Raw genomic sequence first — 11,974 nt, 5'->3', positions numbered from 1 at the left:
GTCCAGCTGCAAGCATTCCTCTCACCGCCCCAGATTCCTACATGGAATTGCACAATCCTGCTCTCACAGGATTATGTCCTACCATAATGCATGCTTTTGTTGTGTTCACAGTAATGTTGTTCACATACTCTTGCAGAAGAGGACAGTTGCAGTGCAGCATGTCATAGATGAGTCACACCAGTAGCATATATATACATATATATATATATATATATATATGTATATATACATATATATATTTATATTTGCTGCATTTTCATGTATAAATAAAGTCTAAAATAATAACTGCACATTATTTAGATGACACCATGACTGTGTGGATGATGCACTACTGTATAATAGTTCCTGATAGTGTATATGGGCATGCTATTGTGAAAGAGGAATCCCCCTCGCTTTCATTTCAGGAGGAAACACATTTGTAACACAGCACGTACAGTAGCTATATCTCACTCCCGCCTCCACGCCCCTCCCCATCCCAGCGATCAGCATGCGCTGCATTTAGATTCCTGGGGGTGTAGCCGCGCTACATGGCTCTCACACGACTGCACTGCATATTATCGCTCAGGTCGGAAGCCAATGGGGTTTCGGTGTGGGAGTGACGTCAGGGGGCGGGTCGGTACGCTCGTATATGTGTGCCTGTGTGCGCAAGCGAGCGCGTGCGCGCGCACGTGTAGAAGCCCCCCTCCGCCAGGCAGCTCTGTCTGTACAGGCGCAGTGTGAGCAGTGTGTGCAGCTCGGCTGGCTCCCTCCGCACTGAATGGACTAGATTCCCAGCCACGTAAGAAGCACAGCGGCACCACGGGAGAGAGGATGTCCTGCTGAATAAAGGGATAGGCCTGGGAAAGTCGGCCGGCCATCCCTTCCTTCCTTCCAGCAGCTTACACCAGCAGACATTCAACACAGACTCCACTTTTCTTCCACTGGACTAGAGAGAAAGAGAGAGGACGCTGACTCCCGCACACAAAGAGCTACGGCCTTTTCCGGATGGGGTTTTCTGCCTGTGTGATACATGACAGTCGCCGTGCATGGATCTGATCCCGGTGAACAAGGCCGTGCACTGACCGGGTACTAGTTAGCCAAGGAAGCTAACTGGTTAGCTCTGCACCTGCTAGCCATCATCGTTTGTCTGTCAAATTTCGGCTGAATTAAGCAGCTGTACTTAGCTTGCAAAACTTACGTTGTATATTCTGCTTGTTTTATTTAGTTTTCCCGTGCATGCAAGCTGTATCAAACATTGTTTCCGTTTTATGAAACGTGCCATAGCATTAACCGGCAAGATAAGCTAGCAAGCAGCTGCGGGTTATCTCCAGTGTTCATTCATTGTCAGAGCTGACTTGTGGCAGCCTTTGTTATTCCTGTCGGTAACGTTAATCAAACCGCAGCAGGTCTGGGGCAGTAATTGTGTTGTTTCAGCTTGGCCTTAACCCCTGGATGGAAAACAAAGGGGTCAAACAAACGGCTGAACTTTGCTTAAAAAAATAGTAATAATACAGACCTTTTTTTTTTTTTTTTTTTTTTTGTGTAAGTTATAAACACCGACGAGTTAATTTTGCCACTTTATAGTCTGTCATTTCCAGACGCTGGGTGCTGTTAAACACTTTTTTTTTTTTTTTTTAACTGACTTTGTTAAAGCCTCCCAAAAGTCTCTGACTATTAGTGAGACTGTACTTAGGTTACAACAAAGTGGTGCCCTATAGTCGCCGAGGAGGAGAAGAACAAGGCCCGCGATATTCAGGAGCTATCACACTTATTCCTCATGAACATACAGAGGTCAAATCCAATTAACATTTCACCTAATGGGAGATCGCGGCACAAATCGCACGATTTCGAAGAATTGTCTTGCTTGAGGACTGCAGAGTCTCACCAGAGTTTTAGTCCCAACCTCGGGTCCCCCAGCCCGCCGGAGACCCCGGACTCCTCGCACTGTATATCCCGCATCGGGGACTACCTTTTGTTGGAGCCATTGGAGGGAGACCACGTTTTCAGAGCCGCCCACCTGCACAGCGGGGAAGAGCTCGTATGTAAGGTTAGTAGGCGACATGGTGGACCTATCCTACCTTATGTTCCCAAAATAGTCGGCCCACCGTTTTTAGACCTGCTTTAATCAGGGGCAGCATTTCCAGGACAAGCCATTCAGTACAATACACATCCACATGGATGATCGTGGCTTTATTTCAATGCATATTGCCTCCATATAATGAACGCACTGTAGAGAAGACCACTGAGTTTGCTGTCTGTGGGTTTGCTGTTGTTGCCAGTCCACCCCTCTCAACTTTTTAGTAATTGCTTGGATTGTAAATAGAGAGCTGGCAGTGCAGTCTAATGGAAAAAGTGAATGGGGCGAACTGCGTGGTTTGGATTGCATGATGTAACGTTGACAAAGGAGTGAGTAACCACGCACACACTCCTCAGTGCTCTTCTCGCTTACCCATGGCTTCTCGCTTTCATACTGCAATGCTATAATCATATCGTTTTCCCCTGGGGTTTATATGTGGCACACAAACATGGTCGTATTGCTCCTCAGCGTCAAATATTGGAGGGATTGTAATTGTCTGAGCACAGTCGTGTTGAGAGAAAAGCGCACACGGTAAGGGAACTTTACAGGTTCTGCCTCACACCCTGGGAGACACTTGATGAATTGGGATGACTGCACCGTTGAACTCATAAGGCATGACATATCCAATAACCTGTACCTTTTGACTTGAGATAATGTTTCGTCACAGCAGTAACAAATTAATGGCCTTTGGTACAGCCTGTCATTTAACTGCTCTTTGAGTTCACCTCCTTTGTGCTGCACTACAGCACCAAGCAATCCCCACTTCCAGAATTGATTATTCCTCCAAAGCTGCAAGCCTGGGTCACAACAGCTTAAGATCTGGAGGGCTCTGGGGTGTATTTGTATTGACTGCGAACAGAGGAGCCCTCTCATCTGAACTGGCTGTACTGAAAGCCAGTTAGGGGGTTACTATGGAAACAAAAGAGACACTGCAACCCTGGGCTGCAATACAATGCCATGCACTAACATGCTGCTTTCACTTTACCTCCATGTAACCATACCCCCTCTGCCAAAAGAATAAACACAAGCCTGGTGTCATGAGAATGTGGTAGAATTGCTCACATTTTGGTTACATTTTGCTTAATTAAAGGACAGTTTGAAGCTTTCAGTTGGATTTAATTGTCTCTTCACAGTGGGGAAAAATGACTGTACTGACTGGCAGCTGCTCTCATCTTAAGAGCTTGACACTATAACAACTTAAGAGATAGTTTCATGGATAAGTCCCTGTAGACAGGAAAAATCAAAAACTGGCCAGATGGCAGACTGTAAGTATAAATGCTTCCTTTGTTATAATTGCAGGTTTTTGACATTGGCCGATACCAGGAGTCACTGGCGGCCTACTTTGCCCTGGGACAGCACCAGCATATTAACCAAATCCTGGAGATCTTGCTTGGGGAGACACGAGCGTATGTGTTCTTTGAGAGAAGCTATGGAGACATGCACTCTTTTGTCCGCACCTGCAAGAAGTTGCGGGAGGATGAAGCTGCCAGACTCTTCTATCAGATAGCCTCGGCTGTGGCACATTGCCACGACAACGGACTGGTCCTCCGTGACCTCAAACTGAGGAAGTTTGTCTTCAAAAATGAGGACAGGTGAGTTCTGCAGATGCAATAGCCTCTGTTGTGACACTGTGGCATTTTTTTCTGTTTCATCTGTAAATGTTTTATGCAACATGATGACGTGTCAGTATTATCTGTGCCATATCTCAGCTTACAGTGCAGATGGGGTGAACTGAGATGATACAAAACTGACATGCCTCTCCCAGATGTTATACATTAGCCCTTTGTGTCTCCCCTCCAGCTATTTTTGTGTGCTTGGTTTAATGGAGGATGCATGGCATAGCTGTTAAGCTGTCTGTGAACACGCTTGGCCTTGAAAACCATGGGCAGAGAATGTGCCACGATGAGCTTTTGTATGACAGATGATCAGTTAAGCCGAGCATTTGCCACTCCTGCACTCCTGTAGTGATCAGCAGGAGTAAGCTATAGAATCACTTTAACACAGTGTGGGTTTACTGACCTCTGGTGGCAGCGTTTAAAAACTACCCCCATAAAATCCAGGTGTCTGTTGCTACAGCAACCTGAGGGTACATTTTTTAATTGATATTGTTTTAATATACTTTTTACTATTTATTTTAGTGGATGCTGATTCATGTTCCATTACTTTTATTACCTTTTTAATTAGGTCATTGCTGACTGTAGGACAATGCTAATTGTAATGATTCAGAGGGAAACTTCATTCCTGCCAGTTCTTATCTAATGCCCCATGGCAGAGGCACGAGCTGCACTCGCTCCCTCTGTCTAAAAGAGTGATGTCATTCTTTGGCGCTAACTGTGGAAAAGGGAAGTTGAGCTGCCACACATATTCAGTACGGGCCCAGTGACTATGAATGTCACACCAGATTGCCCATGGGCTGGGATGCTAAATCCCCCACCCATCCCATTAAATGGTTGATGTCAGGTTCGTTTTAAGAGTGATGGTGCAGGACAGTATTAGGTATATGGCATTTCAAGAGTCCTCTTACACCTTTTCAGTCCTCCTGGCTCAGTGGACACGAGAGATCAGAGACAAGAAGATAAAGCTGCTGTATAGACTGAAACACTGTTCTGGCTTGGACCCAAGGGTTGTGTGTGACAAAAGGTTATAGTGAATGCATAGAGGAAGAATGGAACAAGACCAGACATAAATGATACCTGAGCAGGCTTCCACAACTTGATCCTATTTGTGTCTTGCTGCTGTTAGCCTCTGACCAAACAGCAGCCAATTTAAAGAGCTTGGCCCTTTTAAATTGCACAGCAAAGCTGCTTAAACCAGACTTGTTGATCTCTCTTTTTTTTTTTTTTACTACACCAAGATAAGACATTTCAGGATCAGCGCCCAATGCATCATATATAGCTTAAAAACAGACAGTGTTGCTATAAAAAATCTTTTTTCTTCAAAAAGTCTTTTTTGTATGTCTGAGCGCTCTGCACTAATTGCAGGTTTGCACATGTCCTCCAACTGAACTGTTGTTCAGGCAGTAATATGCTGTATTTATATAAGCAGGAGGAAAAGAAAAATCTACGTAGTCAGGTCCTTTATTTCCTGAGTTCAATGCAAACTAAAGATGAGCAGTCACCCATAAACTGTGTCTCTTTTAAATTGTGGAGGCCTTTTGGGAAGCCTGTTTGTACATCAATGTGTTTTGGCTGAGCTTTTATCTAAGTGAAAGTGAATGTGCAACTTAAGCCCAGAGCATTATATGCTCTACTTCCTCTGATATCCAAAAGGATCTGAAACACTTAAATTGTCCATCAGAGCTCTTTACAGCACTTGGGCATTAGGTAGAATCCAAATATCAAGGCTTTGATTGTAATTATTATCTTAACATTATTAGTTTATTTTGAGGTGTCATCATACTCAGTGTGTGTTGTTTTTTGTTTTTTTTTCCCTTGTGTGTCTCTAGAAGCTTTGTGAAGCTGGAGAGCCTTGAGGACACTTACATCCTGGATGGTCACGATGACTCCCTGTCAGATAAACATGGCTGCCCGGCCTATGTAAGCCCTGAGATCCTCAATGCCGGTGGCAGTTATTCTGGGAAGGCAGCTGATGTCTGGAGTCTGGGCGTCATGCTTTATACCATCCTCGTGGGGCGCTACCCTTTCCATGACATTGAGCCTGGCTCTCTGTTCAGCAAAATTCGCAGGGGTCACTTCAACATCCCTGACACGCTCACACCCAAGGCTAAGTGCCTGATCCGCTCCATCCTCCGCCGGGAACCCTCAGAGCGCCTCACATCTCGGGAGATACTTGAGCACCCCTGGTTTGCCTCTTCCGGGGCACTAGGGGGCACTGCAGTGCACGGCAGAGGAGAAAGAGAGCAGGAGCAGATGGTGCCTGAGGTGAACATGGAAGAGGAGCCGGAGCAGTTCTTCAGCTGAGCAGACGGCAAGCACAAACTGATAACTCCGCCACGGTCGGCTCACCACGCTCACAGCAGAGCCAAAAAAACAGTAGTGTAGAGATTAATAGGTGAACATTTGTCACTCATAATAAAGGTGTTTCCATCCTGTTTCCTTTTCCACCATTTCATGGAATACCTTGAGCCTGGCATGACAAATGGCATCTATACGTCACCTGGTGACGCACCTCCTAGTCAGGGATGGTGCCACCAGACATGCAAGTTGCAAACAATGTAGCAAATGTTCTTTTTGGATCTGTTTGGTCTAATGTGGTGCTCATAAAAGTAGACACATTCACCATTTTTGACACTAGGGAAAGCTTGAAGGGACATAAGACCACAGGACATCAAAGAGAACAATTTAAAAAAAAACTGACAAACTGCAACACCACACCTTTTCTAACAGACTTTATTTTATTATTTTTCTTTTGTCATAATAAACCGCAAACCCAAGGTCAGAAGTCACAGCCCCAAGTTCTGTTGTTAAACCAATACATGATGATTATCCCTGCACTGGGACTGCTGACCAAGAAATGGAGCAGCTTGGGCTTTTTCCTCATCGTCAACAACATGTCTGACCTCGACTTTATTTTATGGTTTGGTTTCATTTCATTTGTTTCACTTTACCCTTGTCATTAAACGCCGTGACGGCCTGTTCAGTAATTTGTATGTTGTTTTCTCCTCAGTCTAAGCTTTTCCCTGCTTTATTCAACACCAAACTCTCATTTTTCACTACTTCACCATTTCATTACTCTTATAAACTGTATTTTATTATTTGTTGTCTTGTTTTTAAGCTATTTTGTTTTTTTTTGTTTTTTTTTTTTGTTGCTTTAATAATACTCCCTCAACCTCAATTCTGTTTTCTTGGTAAGCCTCCAATCATGGCGTCATGCACTTGTTAGGTGAATGGATGATTCCACTTCTAAAAAATTAGCTTCCTCTTATTTAAATTCACTCTTCAGTTGTAGGAACGAGAGCGTAACATTTATTTAAATTTAACTGCTATATATATATATATATATATATATTATATATATTAAAAAAATATAAATATATATATTTAAAACTACATTGCAGGGTTTTTCTTTATTCAGAGATTCCTTTTCATGTATTATGTAGGCAATATCTTGACACAGGACAGGTGGAAAAAAAGGAAAATATCTGTCTGAAGTTTTAGAATACACAATATCTTCTGTGCCAGTATTCCTGTGCTCCGACAGCCCACGCCACCCGGCCCCCCCCCCCCACCCCATTACTTTTCGAGAACTCAATACGAGATGTTCAGTGATTATATTGCTATGATACGTTCACGCCAGGACCTCATGTTAGTTGTCTACTGCCTGCGTAGGTTCTGTGAAACGATCATGTTCGGAATGGGTACCAGTGGACATGTTTGGTCGTATCTCAATGTTACTTGAATTTGTGTTTTTATCTAGTCATTGGCATGTGTCCCCATGAATGCTATAGCCTGCCTACTGGGGGGAAAGGGAGGGGGAGGAGGCTGCTTGTTTTCTAAAAAAAAAAATGGAAAAAGAAAAAATGAACCTCTTCAATTTGCTACTTTCTGAGTTGCTTTTCAGTTAAAAAAAAAAAAAACAAACTTGCTTTTGTTTTTGTAGATGAGCTACCGTTTATTTAAGTTGGTGCTGATTTGGTGCTAATGTTTAGTCCATTTTGTTTCATAGAGGAGGGTGGTGCATGGTGGGATATCTGCCTCAGATGTTCTGATTGTATCGTATACAGATTCTGGTGTTTTGTCCGAATTTATTCAGTAAATAAATTGTGAACTGCTGTTTGGCCTTGTGTGTTTTTCTCTGCCTGCATACAAAATTAACACTCATTAACGGCACAACGCCTAAACAAAAACTTGTTTCTCATTTTCCACCACATATAATAAAAACTTTACATTGTTCAATATGTTATGCTGTTTGTATGTTATTTTCAAAATGATAAAACGCAGATCTAAAATCAAAGATGGCCAATGACGTCTCAGTTCAGAAAACCACTCTGAAATCTTATCGACCTAATATTTGATATGGAAGTGGGAAGGCTTTTCCTCACCAAGCTGTACCAAACTCATCCATCTTCTCTGGTTTTGCAGCCCATGTCAGTCATACATAAAATATTATTTTTCACTTTCAGTACACTCAACCTGTGTGCCCTAGCAAAAGCACTTCCCAGTTCATTATGAGATTGCAATCACCATCAGAACTTGAATGAATTCCTAATGAGCAAGGAGAAAAGGGCTTTTGCTCCATCTGAACCACTCTGCCCCACTTCATCTAAATGATTGCACACACGAGGCACAAGGAAAAAGCTCTTTAGGTGAATAATTTTCCTGGTGGCGTTCTCCTGAGACCCCTTGCTATAATCTTTTCAGTGCAGCAGCTTTGTACTTCTGCAAGGCTAGCTGAGCTCCTCTGGCTCTGTTGACCTCATCCTGCCTTTGAGTCCCTCTGAGGAAAAAAATCGCTTCAGATTCCATTTGTTCGTACAGTGCTAGGCCATGTGTGTATGTGGACCAACATCTCTGCACATGTAGGTCTGTGTGGTTGCGTGTGTACCCAGTGCTCTTCCACCTGTCATGTTCAAGCAGAGTAATCCTGATTAAGGTTAGGTATATCAGACACGGCAGACAGCTGCTGTAATAGTCCAAGTGCTTGCAATCTCCTGGTTTAAATAAAGGCTAAATGAATGTCCTTTGGCACACAATCACAAATTGAAGTCATGGGTCACTGCTCAACAAAAACTGATGGTATATTATTGAGAAGCCCTCTTCATTTCTTGGTTTTGATGACACATTTTTGTAATGGAAATACAAGCCCTGTATACGATCCCTGTGAGCTGACACAAGATGAGAGGCTATTGAACACTGAAAATGAGTTCACAAATGAAGGACTGTGACAAACCTTCTAGGGCAGCTATATTGCTGGGAGCTACAACAAAACAAGTTCTCCCTTTCTCTGTAATCTATTATGAAATTCATGACTTCACAGCGGCGCTGCACATTCTGATTTTTGTTAGCAGAGCTCACCTGAACTTTACAACAAAAGTCGTGCTCAGAGAGCTTGAGTTAGTGAATGTTATTCTGACCTCTAGAGGCAGCAGCGATGGCAACAGTGTTAGACAGATAGGTGTATAGATTTTGCAAATTCTAGGTAGAAAAGTCATTAGTGATTGCAAAGACAGAAACGTAAGAGCTGGTGCAAGCAGAGGACCAGAATTACAGACAGCCACATTTCCTCTCCTCCTTCTTTGCGTTGCCTATTGACAGGGATGATTCATCTCATGTTTACACTATTCGTTCAGAACTGTGCTTTTCCACAATCTGTCAAGCTGACATTGAAAGCTGTTGACATTCACAAACCATTTCAAGACTTAGAAAGCACACTAAAACATCCCAGACTGTGGTTCTGTTTGAGATAAATAATTGATGTGTGTTTGCAGCTTATTGTAACACCCAGACTGTGTCTTAGCTATTTAGATAACAGGCAAAACCATTCGAATCATAAGTTTATTTTTCGTTTTTTGGCATTTATTGTGTTTATCTAACGTCTGGGGCTTTCTGTCAAAAAGACAATGCAACATACAGTCTGGAAGTGCTCCATTCACACTAAGCAAAAGATTAACTTACTAGAAAAACATTTTTCCTGTAAAATTTAAAATCCAAGTAAACTGTGGTGATGCAGCTGGTTCCAAAGCCTTTACAGTGACCCGCTGCCCTGGAAAATCCCACTGTCACAGTAATCATCCTCTGCGTTCCAGACTCTATGGAGCTTAATATCAGCATGAGATTTAGGGAGGAAGTACTGTGGGATATTTTCTCTGATGAATGGGAGATATTAATAATCCTATCTCCATACTGCGGGAAATAGACCAAAGAATCCAAAGCTGAGGAGCAAAAGCTATAATTAATAAGAAGCTATCATGTTGATTATATTTTCCCCTACATCTGAGGGTGCACTATGTGCTGGCGGGTTACCCAGTCACCTGCTTTGCCTTAAGATGTTGAGCAATCCCCATGCTCCCTTACATGCCCTTTTATTGCATGTGTTTTATGGGCTACACCAAATTACAGCCAATATAGGAATTAATTCAGTAGTGTCATTATGTTTACACGCAAAGGAGGAAAAAGTCATGGGGAGGAAGTTATGTCATGTTTATGTAATAGATTTAGAAGTCTGTCAGGGCACAGAACCAGAGAATGATGTCTTACCATATAGCACTTACTCCTCAGTTCCTTGGCAAGTATTCTGCAATTCAATTAACTCAGCCTGGGATCAGTTTCGATTTTATGTTGCTCAGGGGAACAACACTGCTGTCTCAGGGTGCTGAAAGTTTTTCTGTGTTCCACCAAGCTGCTCCAATTAAGGTTAATGGCATGGTTGTGTAACGATCCTGCTACACAACAAGGCCTTTTCAAATACTGTTGCTATTGTTTCTGGGCTGTGTCAGAATACAGGCCCCCCCGGCCCCCCACCCCCAGCGGAGCCAGTAGGCTATAAAGGTGCCTCAGAGAGCTGGTCCCTAGGCGCAACATTGTGCACATGGGTACCCTTGGGTGTTCTGGCAGCAGAGTTTTATGGCAGGGCACCAAAGAAAACACACAGACAACAGATGGCCTATGTTGTCTTCCACCCAGTCATGACGCTTCTGCTGGCTCTGGATTGCAAAACCCACTGAGCGAGAGAGACTCAGAGAAGCCTGGGACTCGGCGAGGTGGAGTATGTAAGTTGCATGCAAATAAACAACAATCAACATGTAACTTTATTTTTATGTCACAGCTCAGATATATCTTTTTATATCAGCTGTTGTTGGTTTGTAAGAACAATGCTCTCCTCAGTGAAAATAATCATTAAAATGGAGCTGGTGTTTTCAAAATAAAAGCATCTATTTAACTCACAGGAAGTTTATTTGACGTTCATTAAATAATATACACTGTACTGTAAAAATGCCAAACAGCTCTCTTTAGGGCACATATTGTAAAATGATGTTGTTCCTGGAGAAAAAGATTAAAGATAACTGCGTTCGGCACTAGATGGTGCTCATCAACAGAGTTTTTGGAGGAAGCTGTTTCTGTCAGGTATGGGCAGTTTCATGACAGACTCCTCATAGGACACAATTTAGATATTTGATATAAGATATATTTGATGGTGAAAGGCAGAGTTCACACACATATAAACATAAATACAATATATATACATGTCCTATGTTTTTTTTGTACTTTAGGGATTGAAACACGTTCTTTCAGTCAAACAACAGACTTTTAATATAAACCCTGGGGGTGAGGTGTTCAAGTCACTGCGAGCTATGGGTTCAATTTTAGCTAAAATTCTTATTATGTCCAATCCATCACTCACAGTAAGAAGCTAGGAAGTTAGGTTTTCGGGGCCTCTAACCCCATTTGCTACGAACATTTACCACAAGAAAAACACAGATTGATTACTGTTCTTTAAATGCTTGTGTAACGGAAACCATGATGGTGTTAATCTTGTAATTAACTTCTAACAAGTAATTTCATCAGTTCACACCCAAGGAAGCATGAAAACCCCCTATGCCTTAAAAAGTGCTCAGCCCAGTGAATAACAGTACATTACACTATGGGGAGCCAGGAAGTCATGAGTGTGTCTGGCCTCATAAGCAGTTGCAGGAAATAGAAAAACATCACCCCAATTAAGTGTTTGGAATATTTTTATGCACGTTGCATGTATTTGATGCTTCACCCTAAAATGTTTGTTTTTATCAAACATTCCCCCAATTATCTGGTCAGTAAACTGCATAATCAGAGTCTCAAGATGACAGACTAAATTGGAGAGTGGTCTTGCATGCTGTCTTCGCTTTTCACACTCTTTTGTCAATACCCAATTATCTTCTCTCTTGCTTTCCCCACTGATAGCGCATGACTTAAAATAGCTTTTTTGGGGGCATTATTTTCTAATTGCAACTATCCAGAATGACTCACATTGATCAACCTTTAA

The 11,974-nt window shown here is 42.5% G+C and overlaps 1 protein-coding gene across 1 annotated transcript; it reads left to right on the top strand.

The window, feature by feature from the left end:
* Nucleotides 1-669: 669 nt before the first annotated feature.
* trib2 (tribbles pseudokinase 2) lies at nucleotides 670-7,788 on the top strand. The gene is made up of 3 exons (XM_026318884.1): nucleotides 670-2,026; nucleotides 3,356-3,648; nucleotides 5,502-7,788. The coding sequence occupies exons 1-3, from the start codon at nucleotides 1,757-1,759 to the stop codon at nucleotides 5,974-5,976; spliced, it is 1,038 nt and encodes a 345-aa protein (XP_026174669.1). The 5' UTR covers nucleotides 670-1,756; the 3' UTR covers nucleotides 5,977-7,788.
* Nucleotides 7,789-11,974: the final 4,186 nt, after the last annotated feature.

Source organism: Mastacembelus armatus, chromosome 24, assembly GCF_900324485.2.
Source record: "Mastacembelus armatus chromosome 24, fMasArm1.2, whole genome shotgun sequence".
Taxonomy (NCBI): Eukaryota; Metazoa; Chordata; class Actinopteri; order Synbranchiformes; family Mastacembelidae; genus Mastacembelus; species Mastacembelus armatus.
This window is presented reverse-complemented; position numbering and strand designations above follow the sequence as displayed.